Source organism: Sebastes fasciatus, chromosome 3 (genome assembly GCF_043250625.1).
Source record: "Sebastes fasciatus isolate fSebFas1 chromosome 3, fSebFas1.pri, whole genome shotgun sequence".
NCBI classification, from domain to species: domain Eukaryota; kingdom Metazoa; phylum Chordata; class Actinopteri; order Perciformes; family Sebastidae; genus Sebastes; species Sebastes fasciatus.
The window spans coordinates 23,456,284-23,481,184 of NC_133797.1; the positions used below are offsets into that span (position 1 = coordinate 23,456,284).

The window sequence follows — 24,901 nt, forward strand, 5'->3', positions numbered from 1 at the left end:
TCTCTCTCTCTCTCCTCCCTCTCTCTCCTCACTTTCTCTCCTCTCTCTCTCTCTCTCTCTCCTCCCTCTCTCTCCTCACTTTCTCTCCTCTCTCTCTCTCTCTCTCTCTCTCCTCCCTCTCTCTCTCTTTCTCTCTCCTCCCTCCCTGGAGACTCCTTGTTGGGGATCGTGCAGAAACATCATTGATGCACGTGTCAATATTTGCATTATTATTTATTGCCTGGGTGATTTAAGGGACTATATGGTGTCTATTTCTCTCTCGTGCGCGTGCACACGTATTGTTATAATACATGCACGTTGTTGCACATACACATTATAACGTTGTCACGAGCACATGTGCAATAATAATTCAATAGCTTGAATCAGGGCTGTCAATCGATTAAAATATTTAATCGTGATTAATCGCACTTTGGATTTGAAATGAAACAGCGATTATGAGGTGGTGTTTTTAAATCTGTAATTTGAGGATGTTTACAATCAGATGAACACATTATAGATGTTTTAAGGGGACAAAAAGTAAATATACAAGTTAACAAAAACTTTTTTTTTAGGTCTGTCAATCGATTAAAATAGTTAATCGTGATTAATCGCAAATGAATCACAATTTTTTTTCAAAATGTACCTTAAAGGGAAATTTTTCATATATTTAATACTCTTATCAACATGGGAGTGGGCAAATACGCTTGCTTTATGCAAATGTATGTAAATATTTATTATTGGAAATCCATTAACAACACAAAACTATGACAAATATTGTCCAGAAACCCTCACAGTTACTGCATTTAGCATAAAAAATATGCTCAAATCATAACATGGCAAACTCAAGCTCAAGCTGACTTGACTATGACTTGCCCCAAACTGCATGTGATTATCATAAAGTTGGCATGTCTGTAAAGGGGAGACTCGTGGGTACCCATAGAACCCATTTTCATTCACATATCTTGAGGTCAGAGGTCAAGGGACACCTTTGAAAATGGCCATGACAGTTTTTCCTCGCCAAAATTGAGCGCAAGTTTTGGAGCGTTATTTAACCTCCTTCACGACAAGTTAGTATGACATGGTTGGCACCAATGGATACCTTTTGTTTTGTAGTTTCATACGACATCAGTATTTTCACTCTAGCTTTAAAACTGAGCCCGGTACAACCTAAAAATCTCAAGTTGCGTTAATACATTAAAGATATTAGAGGCATTCAAACTAATTAGCGTTAACGTGTTATTATCGCATTAACTTTGACAGCCCTAGTTTGAATATGAATCTGTCATCAAAGTGTCTCTCTATACAACCAAATACAAAACATCCAACATGAACAATGAAAGCTGGTGCCACATTTAATTTTCTCTCTCTCTCTCTCTCTCTCTCTCTCTCTCTCTCTCTCTCTCTCTCTCTCTCGCTCTCTCTACAGACAGACTCACACACAAAGCATGCTGGGACAGGACAACAGTGCTGCCCAACTAATAAAAATATGCTCCTGCAGATTCCAAATTCCAGTGCCTGTCTGTCTTTGCCCACCACTCTCTCTTCAAACACACAATATTCTTCCTATAGGCACAATAAAAAAAAGAAAAGAAATGTGCTTCCTGCCTTCTACTTCAAGGGAGTATCATTCTTTGTCTCTGATGTGGAAAAGTCAAGCAGCTCATTGGGAGGTATCAGAAACTTTTAAGGAGTTTATAGGGAGAAGTTTATTGGGTGGAAAAAGGCTGACAGGATTGGAGCTCAGTGCATGCACACACATGCATACATACACATGAATACCTATGAGCCTCAGGTCTCCCCTGTCCCGCCGCAGCTTCCATTTACAGTAGTCTGTATTGTCTAAGAAGACAGTTGAATACCCTACTACCGATTTATTTTCATTTAGATCACTTGTAGACAAAAATATAACCCAGACTTAAAGGGACTGTTTGTAAGAATCAGAAATTGCTTGTTAACAGCGACACCTGTGGCCGCTAAGTCAACGAAAGTCAGCGTCCTGTTGCTCGCACTAGCCCGTGTGCACGCGCTACGTGAATATGAGCGAGCATCCGTCAACACAGTGAGGCGACACACGTCAGCTAAAACCACAATATCACTCTATATTTCAGCTGCTTGACAGTAATGTTAGCTGACTAGACGAAGGTCTCTCCATGAATCAGTGCTGATCCTAGTGTTGGCTTTTCCTGCTTCAGCCTCCCGACCGCGGCCGGAGGGAACAGGGGAGACACCGGAGTTTTGGTCGGAGGCGATAACGTTTCCTGCTGTGGAGCCCCATCACTTCACAAGATTCGGGAAACCTCTGTTGGTCTGGAGGAGCTGCGGCATTTATTTCTGCAAAAACGTCCACTGTAAATTCACTAGATATTCTCAGAGCTAAACTAACTCTTTACAACTTTAAGTCGTGGTTTTCACACTACATGACTGACCAGCGACAGGGGGTCAGACACTACAAGATCTTTTCCAAACTACGTTTTGTCACGAAAACACACGCAAGAAATTCAGGGTAAATGAGGTGATACCATACACAACACACATTGCTGATGTTGTTGTTGGCACGTGTTCACAAAATAGCCTGTTTCCACCGGTTTCCACATGTCTTTTTTTTTTTTACTATTTATTCCTCTAGCTGCAACAACAACTTTGCTTGTTTCCCCCCAACCCGTGTCTTGCGCTCTCATCGGCTGTAGCTCGTGGCCGGAGTCCCCGACAGGTGCAGATATTTAGCACGCTAGATATCTGAAATGTGTCTGCGAGGCATCGGTGAGCGTCAGTGAGCCTCTCGGATCGCGTCTTTGAGCAGTTCACACATGACACTTGAGTGCCGATGTGTGAGCGGCGAGCCAACGCCGACTTGCCTCTGATCTGAGGCTTTTGTCAGGGAGTGGAAAATCAGGGCAAAAGTTGTGTAGTATGAACAAGGCATTAGAAGCAACAGAAGTCAGACGGCGGCTGTCGGTAACGCGGTTTAGCGCTCTGCGGCACGTTACCGCAGTTTCACATGCTTATTGGAGAACTACAGTGGCCTTCAGGCAACATAAAAATATGAAAGGCTCTTTCTTGAGCCAGTGTTTGGTTTGTCCGTTCTGGGCTACTGTAGAAACATGGCGGAGCAAAATGCGGGATTCCGTGAAGAGGACCCGCTCCCTATATAGATATGAAGGGCTCATTCTAAGCTAACAGTTCCTTTAAAAGGATAGTATGTGCAGGTGACTCAGGACCAAATATAATTGTATAATAAAATCCAAATGCATTTATATATTAAAGTACCATAATTTAAAATGTAGCATAAAATGTAACAAAATGCACTTGATATTGGAGCAAATTAAGCAGTAAGAATTTAATCAGTTTTTAAAAAGGACTGTCTAAAATGATATAAATATGCCAACAACTGTTATCAATTAGCAGTTTTAGCACATTTTTACTGTGCATTGATAACTAACAACACACTATGAAGTATTTGCACATAAAGCAGAGCTGGATTCAAGGTGTAGGTTGCACCTTACAGTGTCATTTGAGTATGTAAGGAAGGAATAACTGTTCTTGGTGTCATCTTACAGCAGCATCGTGTAAAAACAAGTCACTGCCCTCCTATTGCTCTGTATATTGTCTTGTTGTGAAGGTGAGAGCATAAGTGCTTTCCAGCCTATAACTAATGAACACATGCACACTTTTTGTGTGTTTTTGTGAATGTACTGGAGAGAAACATTTGGAGACATCTGGAGGCGTATTCTTCAAGTGGTAAAATATAGATTATATGTTTGAGGTTTAAGATACTGTAAATGTAATGTTCAGTAATCATTTGAAGTTCATGTTTTGTCAACATAAGTAAATTGCAAGCAGGCACACATGCATACTGACTTCTTTTTTTTTGAAGATGAAGAAGAAAATAGATTCCAGGCATATTTCCAAATGCCATTCCTCCTGCTTCAAGTTGTCTTACACTTATGACTGCCAGCTACACTCGTGTGCTCAAGTGTGTGTGTGTGTGTGTGTGTGTGTGTGTGTGTGTGTGTGTGTGTGTGTGTGTGTAAAAGAGAGAGAGAGAGATTTGTTACTTGTGTGTCACATTTGTTTCATCTATCATACTGGTCATAATTATAACTTGTCGGACACTTACCCTGCCAGAAATAAAAAAATCATTTTCAGGTATCATCATGAATAATGGAGCCAGAATTGTGTTGGCATTCAATAACAGAAGAAGTCTTTCCATTCATAAAGAGAGTTACAGTGGACTGATCTGAAGAATAATCATATTGACCACCGGGGAGCGCCAAATCTCTTTGCTGAGCAGAAGCTTACTTATACATATTGATATGTGACTTCAAATTGGTGCTTATCAATCTGTTCTTCACACTGTTGGTCAGAACTGAACGTCACTGAGAGTCAGAGGGTTTATCAGGTTTAAGATAATGCCATGGGTATTGACCCGTCATGGATTAAAATAAAAAGGTTGGACGGGACATTCGACAGTGTGCTGGTTAGATAATCTCACTCTTGTTGTACTACATGTCCATGTGACTCTCTCTCTCTCTGCCTCTCTTATCCTCTTACATGGGCTCTCACCTCAAATCACCACTCATCCTGCTGGTCTGCCTGCACAGTAGCACAGTGTGATAACAGAGCGGAGAGGCAGTGGAGCCATGGCAAGTCCAGGGCAGAAAGTGGTGCTGATCACCGGCTGCTCCTCTGGTATCGGCCTGAGGATGGCCGTGATGCTGGCCAATGATGAACAGAAGCGCTATCACGGTAGGTGCTGCACTGTGTGCAAGAGAGAGAAAGAGAGATAGAGAATTTAAATCTGCTTGGCATGGCATGCAAATAGGCTAAAATAAAAATAATAATACAACTACTACTACTAGTAATAACTTTATTTGCATGGTAAATTGTTATAACCTATAAACTCAGTGTCACTGTCATTCCTCTACTTCCTCTGCTCTGTTTACACATAAGATGCTTACGTCATGAGTGCAGTGTACGTAAGAGTATTACACATATAGTCCACATGGCTATGTAGATTAAAGCCACTGTTTCTGTTTCTACAGAGGAGTGATTTCCATCTAAAGCTGACTGAGAGGATGTTTGCAGTGGTTTAAATATGAACAAATATTAAATCTGAACCACACAAGAGTAAAAGAGGATTCAATTTAGACATAACAACTGAGAATCAATAACACGACAGTCTGATGTTAGAAAATGAACAGGAATGAATTGATAAATGGAGTCAATGGAGCAAATTCAAAGCTGTGTTCACTACTGATGAAACGTCAGTATTTCCTCTCCCAACAGGGAGATCAGAGGTCTCAGCCAACTTTCTGTGGTACAGATGCCAAAAAAAAAAAAAAAAGGATTTAGGGATCTCATATAGAGGCCACATACCTGACAAAATAAATGTTTTAATTAATTCATAATATTTTGTAATTAATAACTAATAACTACCAAAAATCTTTGTTTCATGTTGTGTTTGATAATATTAGCAATTTTATTTTCAAGACAAATATAGAACCTGGACATCCAATCAAAGACTTTAAACCATGGACTGTATATAGGAAGTGGACGTGGTTTCCATTCAATTATCATACTGTATTAAAGTCTATTATTAGTGAGTTATAATATTGTTATGAGGTAAAGAAGTGCATACTTTTCAAATCAATCTGCACTTATACTGCATTATGGCTGCATCTAATAATTATTTTCAATGTCGATTATTTTCTCGATTAATCAATCAGTTGTTTGGTCTTTAAAATTCCCAAAGCCCAAGATGACGTCCTCAAATGTCTTGTTTTGCCCACAACTCAAAGATATTCAGTTTACTGTCATAAAGGAGTAAAGAAACCAGGAAATATTCACATTTAAGAAGCTGGAATCAGAGAATTTCTTTTACTTTTTTTTCTTAAAAAATTACTCAAACCAATGAATCGATTATCAAAACAGTTAGCGATTCATTTAAGGGAGATGCCATCAGCACCCAGGTGTCAGTAGCCAGTAATGCTATTTGCATCCAACCCAGGCACACATTAGATACTGTATATGTATATGTGCTCTATGTATATTTTTCCTAAACCTACCAAGTCGTTTTGTTGCCTAAACCTAACCAAATTGTGACGGAAAACTGAATATAATACTTTAAAAAACAGAAAATAATAAGTCAACTAAGTGAAAAATAGGCTTCTCACGAGACTCGGATCCCAGTCACCTGGGCGGAAGTCCTGAATTTGACCCATTCAACCACCTCGACCTACTACTTGCATGTACTTTGACGCTCTTTATATTACTACTACTATTATCGGGTGTAAATACCCAAATAGCTGCTGTGAGACTATTCTCACCCGCATGCAAATAGACACTCCATTCATTTAATAATTGACAATTAATCGATTCATTGTTGCAGCTCTATACCGCATTATTATGAAATGATTATGTAAAACAATGACAAAAAATCATGCAGACATTCAAAATGATAATTGATTTTCATGCCATATGGGAATTAATGGGAAACAATGGCTTCTTCTAGCAGCAGGAAAAATACATTAAAAATATCAAACCCTAATCATGCATTTTTAAATGTGCATCATTTATTTTTGAATGTTAAATTAAGTTTTCTAGTAGGAGAAGCTCCCAGCTCACTCAGCCTCCCTCCTGTTGAACCCAACTTAACCTTTAGTCACTAACACCAGACAATAAATAAAGCCCCACTACAGCCTTGCTTAGGCTAATTATGGCTTAATTATGGCCTGGCTTCGCTGCGCTCCATTGTGGATGACAGGCTGGCAGAGGGCTATTCCTGGAGGAGGCAGGTGACTTGCAGATCACAGCAAGACGCTAATGCTGATATGTAAACTGGCTGTTGTAACAGCCGGACTATATTAGGTCTACTTAAGGGTTATCTTTACTCCAATTACTATCTTTAGCTCTACCTTTTCCATTATTGTGTTATTTCAGTTATTCAGGAAAAAGAAAACAACCCGGAAAAGGATGTATGTGAACACAGATTCCTTTTTGTGAGTGTTTGTGTGTACTTTACCCTCCATACTGACCTATCATCCCATGTCCCTCCCAGCTCTTCGTGACCTTTACTCCCTTCTGTCCGTTCACTCCTATGACAGGAAACATACACAAAGACAGGATCACTCCACAGGATGGACATTCTCTCCTAAAAACCCTACAAATATACATGTATGCACACAGACAGAGCATGTATTGATGCTGCACAAGAACATTTTACTTGACAAGTTAAACACGCACATTTTTGAAGACACTGGAGTCCACTCAACGTAATATGATGTTTGTGTGTGTATCTTGCGTGTCTGGTCTACATGCAGCCTGAACCAATGAACTTGGTTTGACTCTCCAGATAGTGATATTGTCTCAACTCAACTCAACTTTATTTATACAACACATTTCATCAGCCCTTTCCTAACCCTAGCCCTGCAAACCGCAACACACATCAGACATCAAAATGGTTTTAAGACAAAAATTAAGATTTTTCTTTCCATAAATAACTGTATTTATTATAATATAAATAAACACATGGTCCCTGATATTGTTGGCTAAAAAGTGTTTAGTCAGTTTCACTACAACGAGAGTTACAGGGGTGAAAAGTGTATTTCTTTCTTTCTTTATTTATTTGTTCATTTGTTACCTAAATGCAGAAAATAAGGAAAGGCACCCACTGGCATTTTTTAAAATGTATTTATTTATTTTTAGAGGGCGACTGCCCTAGGCGACCGCCTACATGGCCTATGCCTTAAGCCGCCCCTGCCTTTCATACAATCATGCATCCCAAAGTGCTTCATAGAGCAAGATTAAAACAGCACAGACAAAAAAATAAAAAATAAAATACAAATCAATAAATAGAATTTGCAAGACTAAAAATGACAACAAGAGCAATAAATGCTCAAATAAATAAAGGTCAGTAGAATAAATAGGCACAAGAGATAGAAACACTATGAAACTAATAATTAAGACTTAAAAACGAAGGCAATAAATGACAAGGCACCTTAAGTAAAAGCGGTATTGTCTTTTTGTAACCTCATTTAGCCGGGCAGGTTGCCTAATCACATGTCTATTTACAGCAGCAGCCAGAAGGGTGTAGTGTCGTGGGAGCGTTACATCCATTTATAAACCCACACTTGGAAGCCGCCCATGGAAATGAAAAGAGCATAATTATACGCTACGCTATTGGCAAACAGTAATGATGAAAAGATTAATGCCTGCAGGTCAAAATGTCATTACGAAGATCTAATTGGGATTGAAATATTCAAATCAATTTGCGGTTTGAAGTCAGTCTGGAGATGCTACTTTTCACTAAAGCTGCCAATGGAAAAACAAGTCCTGGCAGAGCAGAATAGAACCAGAAGAGCTAGAATAGTTTGTGAGTGTGTGTCTTTTATTTCAACAATTTCTATTACCCTTCATGTTTTCTCGTGACCATACAGACTTTTTTACATTAAATTTTTTTTGACCGGATGATGACACTAAAGCAAAAGTTAAAGGATCACCAAAGTTTTTACATTTCATCCTGTGGGGAACGAGTGTTTCAAAAATATTGAGATTGAAAACACATTTTTGCACAACTGTTGATACTTTTATAAATTAAATGGGTACCTATCGACGACTGTGCTGGACACCTCAGTCCTCAGAACAACAGTTTTGACCGTGTGCCGTCGGCTAAGGATCAAGGAATATGTTGTTAAATTTTCACAAACTCATTTTATCTTAGTTTATATAAAGAGGTCTAAAAATATTACTAGTCAGTACAGTAGATATGTGGAAACAAAACCACAGGAACATGTTTCAGAAAGAGTTACTAAAGAAATACATTATGAGAAGTGAGAGTGAGTTAGAGATACTAGTGGAACAGACTGTGGGACTTTGGCTCTCTATAAACCTGTATTCAACTCCATTTACATGGCTGATAAGTGCAGCAAGGCATTTTTCAAAACGCACAACAATACAATACATACATTTTAAACAATCTCTTCTACGCGCCTCTAAATTCTGTCTTTCCTTCTTTTCCACCTGTTCACAGTCATAGCGACGATGCGTGACCTGAAACGTAAAGATAAGCTGGTGGAAGCTGCCGGTGATGCATACGGGAAAACTCTCTCTCTGGCTGTACTGGACGTCTGCAACGATGAGTCCGTCACACAGTGTATTAACGGCATCAAAGATCGACACGTGGATGTCCTCAGTAAGCAAACCGTGATGCACCATGCAGCCGTCCCAAAGCGATGTTCATACATCATTCATCTTTCTTGTCCTCTTTGTTTTCCTTCCTCTTCTCCTGAGCAGTCAATAACGCAGGTATCGGCCTCGTGGGTCCAATAGAGAGCATCCCCATCGATGAGATGAAGAAAGTGTTTGAGACCAATTTCTTTGGAGTGATCCGCATGATCAAGGAGGTGATGCCTGATATGAAGAAGAGGAAAGGAGGACACATCATCGTGGTCAGCAGTGTGATGGGACTACAAGGTTAGCAGAGAGGATAAGAGAAGGGAGAGAGGAGGCGGGGTGGGGCGGTAAATGGTAGTACAGGGACAAATGACAGGTTTGTCAGCTTCAGATTGACGTAAGTATGGGTTGATGATGGACGAATGGAAGAGTGGGTGGATACTTGAAGGAAGGCTAATGGAGTTTAAGTACTACTGTATGTCTTTACAAAACGGTGATCATGAAGAACAGGGTTTATGTTGTCTGAAAGTGAAATTTAAACATTTACTCACTGTTTCTACAGGTGTGGTGTTTAATGACGTGTATGCAGCTTCCAAGTTTGCTATGGAGGGCTTCTGTGAGTGTTTGGCGGTGCAGCTCTTGAAGTTTGACGTCACGTGAGTGCCACTGATGCTATACCTCTGTCATTACGAACAAACCAGTAACATAGATACGTAGAGTTAACATGCTAATATCTGCTAATTAGCACTAAACACAAAGTACAGCTGAGGCTGATGGTGATGTCATTAGTTTTGCAGGTATGATCATAAATGAAAGGACAAATTTAAATTCTGGCCTGATGATGGCGGTAGATGAAACATTAGATGCTCTACTCTCGCTGTAAACTAAAATGTTTGGTATTTTTATTTGGTAAATTATTGAAAAAACTAAATAGTTCTGCCTTTGCGACACTAGACCTTTATAGACTTTTCATGGGCTGCTGCTATGAAAAGTTACATGTCATATAGACCAGCTATTCTCAACCACTGGGCCGGGGCCCCCTGGTGGGCCTCAGAGCACCACCTAGTGGGCCGCGGAGGTGCTGACAAATGGTTAGATTAACCTCTTCAAAATTTTACGGCCGCTATTCTGCTTTTCAGAGGTTGTAGCGGGCGGGTTTTAAAGCTAGAGGAAGGATACTGGAATGATATGAAACTAAAAAACCTAATGAATCCATCGGTCCAACTATTTAAATTGTTGTTGATTAATATTCTATTATTATACTATAATCAATAAATGATTTCAGCACTAGTGTTATCCCTTTGCCCATAGAGCTCTTCCTCCATCTAACAATGCTCTGTTATTGAGTTCCAGTCTTCTTAACTATGTTCCCTCTCTCCTCAGGTTGTCACTGATTGAGCCGGGTCCGGTGCACACAGAATTTGAGGCAAAGATGATTCAGGATGTGAAAGAGAAGGAGTATCCTGGAGCTGATGCTGATACGGTGCATTACTTCAAGAACGTCTATCTTCCTTCTTCTGTCGACATCTTTGAGACACTGGGACAGACGCCTGACGACGTCGCCAGAGTAAGTTCACAGGAAGTCTGTGACTCAGCCTCGCTGTGCATCATCTGAAATCTGTGATTAATCCTCTAGGTCTGACTGCAAATCTTCTTTTGTTGTCCATCCTCTCACTCTCTGCAGGTTACCAAGAAAGTGATTGAAGCAAGCAGACCGCGTTTCCGTAATCTGACCAACCCCTGGTACTCGCCCATCGTGGCGCTGAAATACGCTGATGAAACTGGAGGCCTGTCTGTCCACGCCTTCTACCACATGCTCTTTAACCTGGGTCCTCTAATGCACGTCACCATGACTGCCATGAAGTACCTCACCTGTGGATGTCTGAGGAGCAGGACAGTTTCACCAAACTAGAAATGTATATCTTGTACACAAATGTGAACAATTCACCACAATAAAGACCACACACTACCTCGGCTTAGGTCGTCAGAGGAAAAAACAAATATATGCATACATAAACAGCTTTTGTGACCTGCCATATTTCCCTCTGTATATATGTAGTCTGTTTCCTCTATATTATATTTTCTGTATAAAATTGTAGCTTGTATAGATACCACACCAGTTGAGTTGAAATACTACAACGGTTTTAAAACTTGTTTTAGCCTACCCAGAGTGCCAAATGAGAAGGGTTTGCACTTATGAGACAATATTCTGTAGCCTGATTTCATTATAATATCCCAACCACACAACTTTGCATTTCAGACTGTTTAATACTTTAAATTGGTTCAGAAAGATTGAGTCTACACCTTGTTCATTTGTAGCCTATGTATTTGCATCTATGTATATATTTTTTCAAATTCTTTCAATGTATTGGAGAAACTATTTTGGCATTAAAATGTGTAATTTATACCTTCCATGAGTTGTGTTAGTGCTTCTTATAGTTTTTCAATCACTTTCTCTCCGTGCAGAAAAAAACCTAAACACTACAAACTACAAACACCAACATTTTAGCATTTCTGAAGCTACTTTAGTCTGATGGAAAACTATCCGTCATTATATTTGTGAATAAAAGACACTGGCATATTCTGGTTTGACAAGATACAATCATAAAACCAAATAAAATTCTTATTACAATTTCAATTATGCCATTAGACTGACTAATTAGATCTACCCAAACTACATTGTTTTGATTTCATAATTCAGACAAACATTTACACTTACAAAAATAAAGAAATATTGGAATTATATTTAACTAATAGCATTTGCAACCTGAACAAGTCACCCGCAAATATGTCAGACACCTTAATGATGATAAACATGATGATAAATCTCTGGTCGGTAAGGTTTTCCTTGACAAATGCTTTCCACATATTTCCCAATTCTGTATCCATGTGATTTTTAGACAACCATAGAAGCAAAGTTTTACTAACGTTAGTTTCTTTTTTTCCTACATAAAGTGTAAATATTTTACTGACTCGTGAATTATACATTTTCATTTACATGTATATGGAAGTTTTTATTGGACTTTATTAGTTGTAATCCACAGAAGACATTCCACAAATGTGTACCATGATTTCCAAATATTTCACTATCCACAAACATGTATTTTTGTATTTGTGTTGTGTAAAGTCACATCCACAAAAACAAAGGGCGATTTGCAAATACACATTGATGTGACTTTACACAACACAAATACAAAAATACGTTTGTGGGTAGTGAAATATTTGCATATCATGGTGTATATTTGTGAATTGTATCGGACAAAATTCTGTAAACAAACAGGAGGGAAGTTACAAATGTCATGTGGCCCATAAATCCACAGGAAGCGATCTGCAAATGTGCAAATACCATTCCACGTGTAGAAATAGATGCACAAATGCATATATATCACTTTACATGTAAACCTTAAAATACGTATTTACGGAGTGAGTTATGTGTATTTGCAAATCCCCCTTTATTCTTGTGGATGTGACTTTACACAACACAAATACAAAAATACATGTTTGTGGATAGTGAAATATTTGGAAATCATGGTACACATTTGTGGATTGTCTTCTGTGGGTTACAACTAATAAAGTCCCATAAAAACTTCCATACATGTATAGGTGTTAAACCAAAATCTGTAACCACTGAAATCTGTGACCACAGAGAGCCAGCAACAAGTGAGGTCACCATTTCAGACAGCTGTCTTCAGAAAATGTGACCCCACTGTACCTGTATAATAAAAGAGGCAAATATGTGACAGAAAACACACAAAACTAAATTGTGTAAAAACGTAAATGTATTAATATATTTTTTTCATTTAAAGGTATATTCACAAAACTCTAAAAGAAAAGCAGAAGACAGGTACAGTGAGGTCACATTTTCTGATGACAGCCGTCTGAAATGGTGACGTCATGTGTTGCTGGCTCTCTGCGGGCAGATTTCGGTGTAACACAGTGTTTTAGCATGTTAGCCCATTTATACAATACTTTAGCTAAAGTTATTACTGCCAAAAATTTAATAATAATTAATATTAATACATGTTGGCATTCTAAACCAAGTACGTTTAATACATGGAAGTAATATAGGTTGTGCTGTGAATACGAAACTAAACTTTCAGGTCATTTTAATGAGTAAATATTTTCCCTTTACCTGCTTCTCCTCTGGTGATGTGTCTGTCACGAACGAGTTGGCTCTTTTAGCCGGCTCTTTTAAGTGAACGATAAGAGCCGGCTCCCGTCCAAGAGCCGTTTTTTAATGTTTTTATTTTTTATTAATTCAAGGCAGAATGATAGGACGATCTTCTCCGTGCCACGGGCACTCCATGCACTGACTGTGGCTGAATGTTGTGTTAATGACGTCCGTGCGACCAATCGGGTGATGACAGACAAGGATCATACCATCAAGCTGGGAGGTGCGGCGCGCTGACGGTCTACAGGTACAGAGCAGGAGGGAGAGGAGGAGAGAAAGAGAAAGAGAGGAGTGCAGTGTGCAAATAGCAGACAAGATGAGTGACAGTCAGAAACGAAGCAACATGTAAAACTATGATATTCTGGAAATTATAAGGTTTAGTATAATTATATTGAATAATTGAAGTGTGCACACATACTAATCATAGGTCAAAACAGTGCTAAATTTGGCTGAATTATATAAAAGGCAAAAGTGGTAAAATTAAGAGCCGTTTGGGAGCCGAAAGAGCCGGCTCTTCTTGGTGAACTCAGCCAAATGATCTGGATCACTAAAAAGAGCCGGAATTCCCATCACTACTCTCCTCCAGACTGGACTGATTGAGTCATCGGAGCTCGACTGCTCAGGTCTGTTTGAGGCAGTCGCGGGAAATTTGGAACTAAATCGATCCCCGCATGATCGAACACCAAAATAAACTTTCCATGGACAGACCGGAGCTGTAAGTCTGCTCCACATGTTTACTGATATACAGTTACTGAAAAGTTGTCATTACAACAAAACTATATGCGTCCGTGTGTAGACAACTTTGCTGTTGACTCTTAACGTTAAACCGTTTGTGCTGCAGCTAAGAGCACAACTAACTTAACTAGTTTCTAGCTCTGTGAAGCTGAACCAATGTCATATGAGCCTTGCTATAGCTGCATTTAACTTGTAGTCGTGTGTTATATGTGTGTTTTGGATGTTAAGGCCGGGTGAGCAGGATGGAGAACAGAGTGGAGATATGATGCACTGTGAGGAGCAGCTGAGGACGACACTACACTGTGATGACAAGGAGAAGGTACTGGACATTAAAGCTATGTGCTACAATGAACCTTTAAAGGTCCCATATCGTGCTCATTTTCAGGTTCATTCTTGTATTTTGTGTTTCTACTAGAACATGTTTACATGCTGTAATGTTCAAAAAACCTTTTATTTTCCTCATACTGTCAGCCTGAATATGCCTGTATTTACCCTCTGTCTGAAACGCTCCGTTTTAGTGCATTTTGACGGAATTGCAACAGAATTGCGTTGCTAGGCAACAGTTGGGGTCCATGTGTACTTCCTGTCAGCTGATGACATTCACATACACTGCAACAGGAAATAAACTGGGACACATTTAGAATGTTTACGTTTAAATCTGTGTCAATGGTATATTTGTGACATCACAAATGGGCAGAAATCCTGACAGCTTGTATCGAATGCAGAGATTCTGAATACGGGCTGTGTGTATTTCCCTGTGGATTGAGTGTTTCGATACTTTCACAGTATTTATATAGGACTTAAACCTGCTTTATAATAAAAAAAAACATGAAAATCTAACTTTTTTGTAATATGGGACCTTTAATTCTGTGTCTTCTGACTACTGCTGACACATTAACATTTTACCCACTCAGCTTCGTAGGAAGTTGGCACTGTTACAAAGGGAGTACCTCAGGACAGCTGAGAGACTACAGGTACGAGTCTTTCGCTTTAATTCTATAAATAAGAAGCCCAGTGTAGAATTTCTCTGTCTCACACACACACACACACATGTTGATCTGCTCGCAGCGAGCTGAGCGTTTAGATGCAGTGAGGAGACATGTAAGGAGCAGGATCAGTCAGCAGGACCACCAGGACCAGAGAGACCCAGAGGTGACATCCAACCCCCCTCTCAACCTATCTTCATTGATATTGAACACCACTAATGGGACACCCACAAGCGTACCTCAGTGCCAGGGACACGCTGGAGGTGAGTCTGTCCTAATCAGCTGCAAAGTACAGGTAGTAAATGACAATTAGATAGGAATATGTATGTTGTAAAATATCTAAGTGATTCAGGGAATAGATTTATTTGCCAAAAGTGTAGCTGTAAATATATGTATGTAATTATGGGGTTCCATTTGTGCCAAAATGATGTCACATGCGCACTGTCTATGTCGCCTGAGACAACTGTACTTCAGTTGTCACCAAACTATTTATATTGCCGATCATTACTCTGAGAAGCAGACAATGTTTTGTCTGAAACAACAAGTTAGAATTCACAATTTTTCTGATGTGTTACCAGGTCCAGCAGATTCTGATAGCTCCAGGAGGAGCCAGGTGATCAGGTTCCTGCTGCCCTCTGATGCTGCTTGCCCACAAACCCTAGATCCTAGCCATGACACAGATAGAGGTCACAGGCCCAGCCCTGCCCTGCGCCTCAGGTCTCGACGCAGCCGCCTGCGCTGGGAAAGGAGGAGTGCTGAGGCCGGCAGGAGCACAGACGACAACAGTGAGGAAGGACGGGAGCAGAGTGAAAGGATGGAGACTGTTAAAGCAGAAGGAAGTGAAGAGAGAGTCAAAATGGAGGGAACAGAGGTTGTGAATGAAAGTGAAGAGCTATTTTCTGGTACGGACACTGAGTCTCCGTCTCTGCTGCTTACACACTGGAACACTTGTGGAAAAACGGAAACAGGAGATATCGAGGGAAAACGGATACAAGGACGACAAGAAAAAAGGGAAAAAGAGACCGAGTTGAGAGCTGAAGTGAAAGAGTCAACCTCTTTGTTGCTCACATGTTGGAACCCTGCTACACACACTGAAGAAAGGGAACAAGACGGCACGCAAAATGGAAAAAGAAAGGAGACAGAGGGAGGAGAGAGACAGAGGGATGGAAGGCTGTGTGAAGACATCAGTGATAAAGATACTGAACAAAATGCAGCAGAGAAAATAGAAAGTGATAATGCAGCTAAAATAAAAGAAGAACCAAGTGAGCTGGTTGGAGGCGAGCAGGATGTGAAGAGTGTGGGTCTCCTGGACTCCTGTACTCTAGTGGAAGGACTACTTTTCCCAGCAGAGTACTACGTCCGAACCACAAGACGTATGACATTGTCACAGAGCCAGCCTGACATTCAGGCCGTCATACTCTCCCAGCTGAACATGGGACGGCATCGCAGGAGCCGCGGCCGGGGCAGAAGATCGAACACACACAGCCACGACCGTTCAGATGAACACTCTCGGACAGGTTTGTCCTCCCTGACCGCTGCATCTGTAAGTCCTCGTATGGAGTCACAGTCTGCTGACACATCTGCTGAGCTGAACAGTCAGAGCTCCAGTGAGATTTCAGATCAAATCTCATCCTGTCAGATCGACACAGATGCTTGTTTTTCCCCTACGGTCACCCCTGCTCGTCCAGCGAGAGGTAGGAGGAGGAGAAGAGGTAGGGGTAGGGGCAGAGGCAGAGGGAGACCTCAGACCCCACGGTGCTCTCCTTGTTTAGACACCCATCAATTAGGCCTTGGACAAACCTCAGACGATCCCCAGCCCTCCAGTTCCCCGGTCTCCTCCTCCCCGTCTCTCCACGGAGCTGATGGACCGAAGCCCTGCCTCACTCCGGGAGAAGCTGTTCCAGCGCGGGACGACCCCCAGCCTGCGTCCATCCACAGCACAGATACACAGCCCTCTTCTGGAGTTAATGCAGCTCAGTCTAGCTCTGCTTCTGGACATCTGGGGAAGGTCTTTCCCATCTTTCTGAAGAGCAGCGACAGGATTGACGGAGCCACACAGATGAGTAGAAGTAAGACTTGTATTGTGACTTTGTATATCCGTGTGTGTCAGTGATAGAGATAGAGAAGGTTTGTCTCTAAGATTAAAATAGCATTAACCTTAATACCAGGTTTGGATACAGTAAGTTGTTATTATATAAAGTAAATTAAAGGCTGGTGTCATCTTCACTATCCCCCTGAAGAGACTAAAAGCAAATGTTCCTACTAATTCTTCTACTACCAACTTCCATTGTTGTCCAAAAGCTACTAAAACACATAAAAAGCCATACTGTTGTTGTGCTGCTGGCTGACATATTGATACATGTCATATAGGATAAACACAGCGATCATATTCTACTCGTCAATTCAATTAAACTTTATTTTCATTGTTACCTGCATACAACAAAACAGTCTTGTCATTCTGCAAATAATCAATATTTACCTTATTAGATAATCTGCTGGTTATTTTCTAAATTAATCAATTAATTGCTTTGTCTATAAAATGTCCTTCACAGTAGGGCTGCACGATATTGAAGAAATATCTAAATGCGATTATTTTGACTGATATTGCAATTGCGATATGATTTGCGATATTAGGGGGAACGATCATTTTTACATCATTATTCTCATTTTCATTGAAAAACATATTAAAATGATTATGGTGAGGTTTTTATGTAGATCTATACCAAACAAAGATGTTTTCTTAAGTCTGTAGAATATGATGCGTGGGCCAGGACATCTCTGCAGCACAACAATATTTCATTTAAAACGGTATTTTGACACATTTCGCCTTTAACAAATATTGCGATTTTAACAAATACTGTGATTTGAAAATTGCAGTAGGCCATATTGCGATATAGATACAATTTTGATTAATTGTGCAGCCCTACTTCACAGTTTCCCAGAGTCCCATAATAGTAAAGAATACAAAAAGCTTTTCTTTTAAGTTGGGACACCCTTGATATCATTTATATATACACAGTAAGGAATCTGTTTATGAAACACTGTCTTACCTGTCTGCTTCATCTCACGTCAAATTCTCTTTTTTTTCCACTCAATTTTAGTTTTTTGTGATCAAATAGTGCAGCAAGACGACATTGTACAACCACATACTGTACATACATCAACATATGTGTTGTGTGTGTACCCCCAATTTTTCACCAACCCACACTCATTGTCCTCCCTCACCCTATAACCTCAAAATAAAATAAAAAAGTGTTTTGGAGATTACAGAGATACGTAGAAGTTACACAATAATTAGATAAATAAATGAGAGCTCTGAAACTATTACCTCCTATTAAATTTTCTCTCACTTTGTGTCCTGCAGGCGCAGCAAGCTGGCGATCTCTCCTCTTGCCTTCTTCTTCACCTGCCCAAACGTCTCTGCTTCCTCTCCCCTCTCTGTCCCTCGGCCCGCTGGTCAGCAACCTGACCAACTTTGATATTCCACAAGATTTCCATCTCCCTGATGACCAGTTTGCCTCCCTGAAGCTGCACAAGCTCTGCCAAGTCTCTGTGGATTCAGGAGTTGAACACTTTACACCGCCGTCCCACAGCACACGCAGGAGCAGCCGGCGCTTTGACCCTCGCTACGGCGGCAGTGACCCAGCGGCGCCTCTTCCACTCCCGCTCAGCCTCACGCCCACAATCTCAAATTCACCCCATCCCACTGAGGCTGCTACACAATACGCAGACCTGCAAAACTTGTCAGTACAATACAAGCGTGTAGATAAATTGACAATGCAGTCCTCAACTGAAGAGTCATCTGAGCGAGATATTACAGAAAACCCCGGAGAGCAGCAGACTGAAAACCTTCACCCAGAGTGTCTGACTCACACCACCTCAACAGAATCAGTGGTTCAAGATTGTGCTGCTGACTGTGTCGATCAATACAAACAGCGGGATACTGTGATTCTGAATACTCAAGGCCAGAGTAGCGTCTCTGTTGACCACCTTCACATCAACTTTGCAGACAGACCTACAGGCAAAGGGAATGATTATGTCATCGGGCGCTCAGATGAACTTCAAATAAAAGAGTCATCTGTCATTTCACCAGAAGAACAAACAGATTGTCCCGGTGTAGTGTGTCCTTTGGGGGATCAGATGTCTACAGATCACCAAACAGACGTTATCATCAAGACTCTTTCCTTTGATTGCCCTCTACAGAAAACCCCTGAGGAGCCTTCTACCAGCTGCACAGCCGTACAGTTATGTAATGACAGTGAGGCTCCAGGGGAGTCTCCTGCGCAGCATCTGCACGTGAAATCTCCTGCTTCAGATTCAAAGGAATCCTCTGAACCCACCAGAGACGGATTGGTGGAAAATAACAATCACATGCACCACAAAGTCCACTCTCAGCTCCTGTTGAGCCCTCCTCTGGCATCAGCACCCTGCCCCTTCATAACCCCACACCTGGCCTCCTTCGCTCTCCTCTCCAGCCCCACACTACCATCACTAGGACTCACCCCCCACCCAGTCTCTGCTGCCCTCCCTCTGACCTCCTCCCCCTCCGCCCCACCTCTCACCCTGCCTCCCCCTCATAGCCCGTCCACCCAGGCCCTCTCCCCTCCAGCTCTCTCTCCCTGTCCATCCCTCCCTCCTAGCCAGCCCCCCGCCGGTCACATCCAGGCTTCATCTGAGCTGTTACGTACAGACGATCAGTCCCAGAGGGTGGGACCTCCTAACCGCCCTGTTGTCTCCAGCATCCCGTCACAGGGGTCAGATCACCAGGCGGAGACAGCGGAGGAACACATGATGAGATGCACACACACACTGAAGGTACTCGTACAATTATGAATTTTTACTTTTTACTTCTGACAATTGCATTCATACTTCAAAAATCAGAAAAGTGTTCATTTGTGAAGATTATCTTGCTGAACAAAACGTGTAAGAATCATAAACATTTGTTTGCCACAGAGTTTATTTTCTGCAATAATCCAAAACCCAGTGGAAAAATCCCATTGGCTTTTTGTCGATAGAACCCAGAAGTACATAAATACGTCATCCCAGCAGCACTCTAGTATTTGCAGAGGAAATGTGTGTGTATCTGCAGCAACTATAGAGTGAATCACTGTGTGTTTGTGTGTCTTTGTGTTCAGGCCCCAGCAGGAGGCTGTCTGGTGGATGCGTGCTGTCTGCTCGGATCCTCGGGTGGTTTGTGTGTCGCAGCAGCTGGAAAGTGGGCGGTGTGTCTCTGGGGACAGACTTCAGCTTCTGACTGGAGCTTAACACACACCTGGGCCTTCAATGAGGCGAGTGTGTGGACGTGTATGAAGTGCAAATGAACGCCTGCATATCAGAGTTATTGATTAATCGTCATTCAAGGACAAGCGGCATACATTCGCTAGTTCCAAGGACCCCCAGTTGGTAGGATGAGGAGTAATTACACTAAAATAGAACAAAAGTCGACTGTTGACAGACTCAACATTTATTGTTTCAAGGACCGAATATGACACTTTCTAATGTGACACACTTTAATTTTGTCAAACGTACAACAATTGTTAATTTATTTGATTAATTCCTGTTTGTTTGCAGCCAGTGATCAATATGTTTCCTGTCCCGGATGCTGCTGGCCTGATGTGTGTGACTCTGGGTCAGTTAGAAATCAGAGAAGTGAGGTGAATACAACACACTCGACTGACCCTCTGACATGTATTTTAACATTTTTGGCCAATTGTCTGTACAATAATTAAGCCTAGTGTTAAACTAAGGATATTTTTATTAGACATCTCTAAATTAGTTTATCAGTTGTGCCTGAGCAAACCGGCTGTTGAAGTTTTTTCAGAGCTTCTTAAACTTAACTGTCTCTTGTGTGTGGTCAGGATGCTGTTGTGCTCCAGCCTCTCACAAGTGCTGCTCTGTGGGGGTGCTGTGCAGACTGTCGTGGGCGTGTCCAAGTCCAGAGTGGTTACCTCCTCCCACTCAGCCTCTGGTTCCACCCTGCAGGTGTTCACGCCGTCAGACAGCGGCAGGTAACACAGAGTTGGCGTTGTATTTATTCTCTCTCAGTTATTTCCTCGTTGCACAGACGTCTCAGTGTCTCATCTCTCTCTCTCTCTCTCTCTCTCTCTCAGCACATGGAGCTCTCAGCCTCTCGTGTCTCCTGGTGTTTGTGTCGGAGCCCTCGCTCCAGTGGACGGACTTTCAGACGCTCTGATCGGCTCAGATGAGGGCGGACGCCTCTTCGTCTGGTAAGATTGTGACGGAGAAGTCATCGCCATGCTAATGGTTATCTCGCAGCAAAACGTCCTTAAAGTATTATACATAGACTGTATATAAAGATGGACGACGTGTCTCCACTTCCTCCCATTGAGCAAAAGTGGAGCCAAAATATCGTGGATACAGGAACGGCCAATTTGAGATTTTGACGTCATTTGGAGCCAGAGTCTGCGCGGTAGTGATCGGTGGTTGGAGCCACGATATTGAGGTCCCGCCCACACGCCAATCACAAGCCGAGTACTGATAACAGCATGTTAGGCTGGATTAGTTGAGAACGAGGCCCGGGTCCTTTAACTGACCTTGAAGCACAAACACATTAAATGTTGAATATATCAACATAACCACTGCATGTTTCCTCTTTGAGAGAAATAATAATGATTTTAGATATTTTTAGAATAACATCCAGATGTGGCTCCCACTTGAACTGCTGCTGTTTACGGTTGAATTGTATTTTTCTGTGTTACAGGAATTTAAAGAGCGGACAGCTGCTGCAGAGAATCGTCCTCGGAGATGGTTTATCACACATGGCCTGTCTCAGAGGATACTCCTACTGTGTAAGTCTATTTGCTTGTTGTCGTAAAATTGCCTGTGCCACCATAACTGCCTCACTCTCCAGATGATTTTACTCCCGTGTTTTTGTGTGTGTATGTTGGTGCACAGGGAGTGTTATTTGTCCTGCTGCAGCATCAGTTGCTCAGCTCTCTGGAGGAAGAAGCCAAAGAGAAGGCAGAGGAGAAGAAGAAGACCGCCCTGTTCTCCTTGGTCGCCGTTAACCCTCTGAGTGGAAAATCTGTTGTGGCTACTCGGCTGTATCCGCCCAAAGCCTGGTCTGGCAGGTGAGAAGAGGCCTGATGTATTTATGTCTTTGCATATAGAGAGGCGAAGTCCTGCCCCCCAATCAAAATAGAAAAAGAAGATTGTCTCTCGCCGTTGACTACCGTACACATTTTTTCCGAAATAAGGTCCCACGGTGGTCCACCGGAAAGGGGAGGGACTTTGTCTCTCTCTACAGGCTACACTCATGTAACTATCTGGCTCTGTGTGTTCTGCAGGCTGTGTGAAGCCGACGTTACCCGCTCCAGCGTGGTGGGCCTGAGCCAGAGCGGCTGCGTGTGTGTGTGGGAGCTCGGGCGCCGGGCGGCCTCCAGGACGGTGTGGGCTCCTGAGAGCGACGGCTGGCAGCTGGCTCGATGGGGGGAAGGAGGTACGCTGGTGACCGGACATCACAACGGAGACGTTACTTTACACTGTTACAGTACGAGTCCGACTTCTCTCTGCCACACTGACATTACTGACTCTCGGATTACTTTTATCAAATAAAAACTATCACTATATGAATGTTTACATGGAGATTTTAACCTTTTAAAATACTTCAATGTCACGTTTAGTTCTGTGGTTTTCCCTTAAAGACATTTCAGCAGACGAAAATGTAACTTTCATGGCCGCCGTACTACTGAGATGAAGACATTATATACTGTAAACTTCCTACACTAATGTTAGAGTATCACACACTGGACTTCTATGTGTGAGAATGTTTACTTGATGGTGGTTTTTCACTTTTTAGACCACCAAAAACAACTTTGTGTTTTATTACTGCTGCTGTTTTGACCGTTCCTTACTGTGGTTACATGAATACTTTGTTATATTTCTTATATTTAAAGAAAAAGAAGTGTTGTTTTTTATCATTTACATTAAATATTTGTGAATTCTGTTATACTTTTTGTCTACTTTTATATTGCTAAGGTGGACCAAAACCATCTTAGATGCACTGTATTTACAGTTAGGAAATGCTTTTCATAGCGTAAAGGTACTCTACTTTAGTTGCATTCTTGCATTGTGGATGTGAAGAATTAACTATATGAAGGAAAAGTGAACTCAGAATTGAGAAATGTACGTTACTAATTGTCAAATACTGTAAATTAAGCTGTAATGGATATTTGTGTCCACCAGGAGGCGCCAAAAGATTGTGATTTACTCTACATCGCTGAGAGATGTGGCACATTAACTGTTCTCTTCCAGTTGATTATTAAAAAGACAGTTTGGCACTTGTAAAATAATCACTTTATAGCAAACAATCATCTCCTACTAACACATGATAAATCTCCTGAGGTTGTTCATTGAGTTTTTGCGTAAAACGGGACGTATGAAAGAAAGAGGATATATTCTCAAACGTAAAAAGCCTTTTTTCTGAATGAAAATACTTTCAAGGATCTTAGTTTAACTACTTATTTAAAGGGCCAGTTCCTCCAAATTATATTATTTAGCCATGCAGATAGATTTTCTTGCCCAGATCTCAACACTACCTGTACGATCACATCAGTTACGGCTGTATGTGTTTTCTGTGCTGCTGTCCCTTTTCCCTCTCTAGTAGCTCTGCCTAGGTGTGCTGCACTGCTCTACGAGGTGCCCAGGTGTGCTGCATTTGCTCAGGGAAGGAAGTGCTTAAAAGCTCCTGTGCCAGCAGCAGAAGAGAGAGGCTTCTGGTGTGGGGACTGCTGGTTCTGCTGCCTCTCAGTTTATGACTTGATATGTCTTTGTTAATAAATCCTATGGATTTTGAGAGTCTTAAAGGTGTCTTTTGTGGTTGGTTTGGGTCAGTGTTTAAGTGTTGTTCGCCCCAATAGGGCTGCCCAAGGGTGGGGCGTAACAGGAGGTAATACGTGTACAAATTATTATTATTATATAACTATATTCACTAGCATTCACTGGTTTCCCCAGCTGTTATGGAGCTGCAAATGTTCAAATTCATTTGAAAACTTTAAAGGGAAAGTTTGCCACCTTTTATGTGGCTGTCTAATCAGTGTTGATGATAAATGTAGTTGATTGAAGCAATAAATTCCACAGTGCATGCTATGTTGACGGAGAAAGATGAGATCGCAGCTGCAAAAATCTGTTGTTCTTCCTGCATCCAGCGCCGTCATTTCATGCGAGAGTGACGTAGTTTTCTAGAATTTCTAGTCTCTGCCTCTGGGTAGCCAGGGGGCGCATTCACTTTAGATGCTGCCAAAAACAGAACTTCCTTGTTCTCTTCGCTTGTATTGCAAATTACTTTTCAAACCGCAAAAATGGCATCCCATAATATGAGTGCGGAGGATGTTACGGATACATTTTTACAGCGCTTTGGCTGACTCAGAAATTTCAGAGTATACAACTGGAGAAATGCAGCGGAGAGAGGCCGAGGCTGCAGCTGGGTAGTGGCTAGAAGAGAGCCAGCAAACTGGGGAATCTCTCACAAGATTAATGATAGGTCGTTGGGCAGCGAGTCTCACAAGGGTTTTTGCAAGTTTTTGCAGACCTCAGATCAGATTTCGCAATTTCCGAGCTCCCTGCACATCCCTGCTGCTGCATAAGCTGTGCAAGAGGACATGGCCGGCGGGGACTCTAGGCGTCAGCAAGAATGTCATGCATCATTCAACGTGTCATATCATTGGGATACGACATCTACGCGGTAAAATCTGGTCTCCACTCACCAAAATTGAGTCAATAGCAACACACAACCGCAGCTCCAGTTAAACTGCGCTTGTGTGATACTACATAGTTCAAGACCGTGTCCCAGCCTCTTTCAATAAGCCTTGGGACGTCAGAAGCTGGCACACGTAGTCAC

General features: G+C 41.6%; 2 protein-coding genes across 3 annotated transcripts; both read left to right on the forward strand.

Annotated features, from left to right (window-relative positions):
* The first annotated feature begins 4,486 nt into the window (after window positions 1-4,486).
* Window positions 4,487-11,556, forward strand: LOC141764451 (retinol dehydrogenase 8-like). The gene is made up of 6 exons (XM_074629715.1): window positions 4,487-4,725; window positions 9,008-9,169; window positions 9,271-9,450; window positions 9,713-9,806; window positions 10,534-10,717; window positions 10,835-11,556. The coding sequence occupies exons 1-6, from the start codon at window positions 4,620-4,622 to the stop codon at window positions 11,060-11,062; spliced, it is 954 nt and encodes a 317-aa protein (XP_074485816.1). The 5' UTR covers window positions 4,487-4,619; the 3' UTR covers window positions 11,063-11,556.
* Window positions 11,557-13,917: 2,361 nt separating this feature from the next.
* palb2 (partner and localizer of BRCA2) lies at window positions 13,918-23,011 on the forward strand. Of its 2 annotated transcripts, XM_074629716.1 has the most exons (13): window positions 13,918-14,036; window positions 14,285-14,375; window positions 14,971-15,030; window positions 15,125-15,305; window positions 15,621-17,111; window positions 18,407-19,857; window positions 20,178-20,334; window positions 20,618-20,696; window positions 20,901-21,050; window positions 21,153-21,269; window positions 21,764-21,851; window positions 21,958-22,133; window positions 22,350-23,011. In XM_074629716.1, the coding sequence occupies exons 1-13, from the start codon at window positions 13,993-13,995 to the stop codon at window positions 22,615-22,617; spliced, it is 4,353 nt and encodes a 1,450-aa protein (XP_074485817.1). In that variant the 5' UTR covers window positions 13,918-13,992; the 3' UTR covers window positions 22,618-23,011. The 2 variants fall into 2 exon arrangements, with proteins under 2 accessions (XP_074485817.1, XP_074485818.1); XM_074629717.1 differs by lacking the exon at window positions 13,918-14,036 and having other exon boundaries at window positions 14,277-14,375.
* Window positions 23,012-24,901: the final 1,890 nt, after the last annotated feature.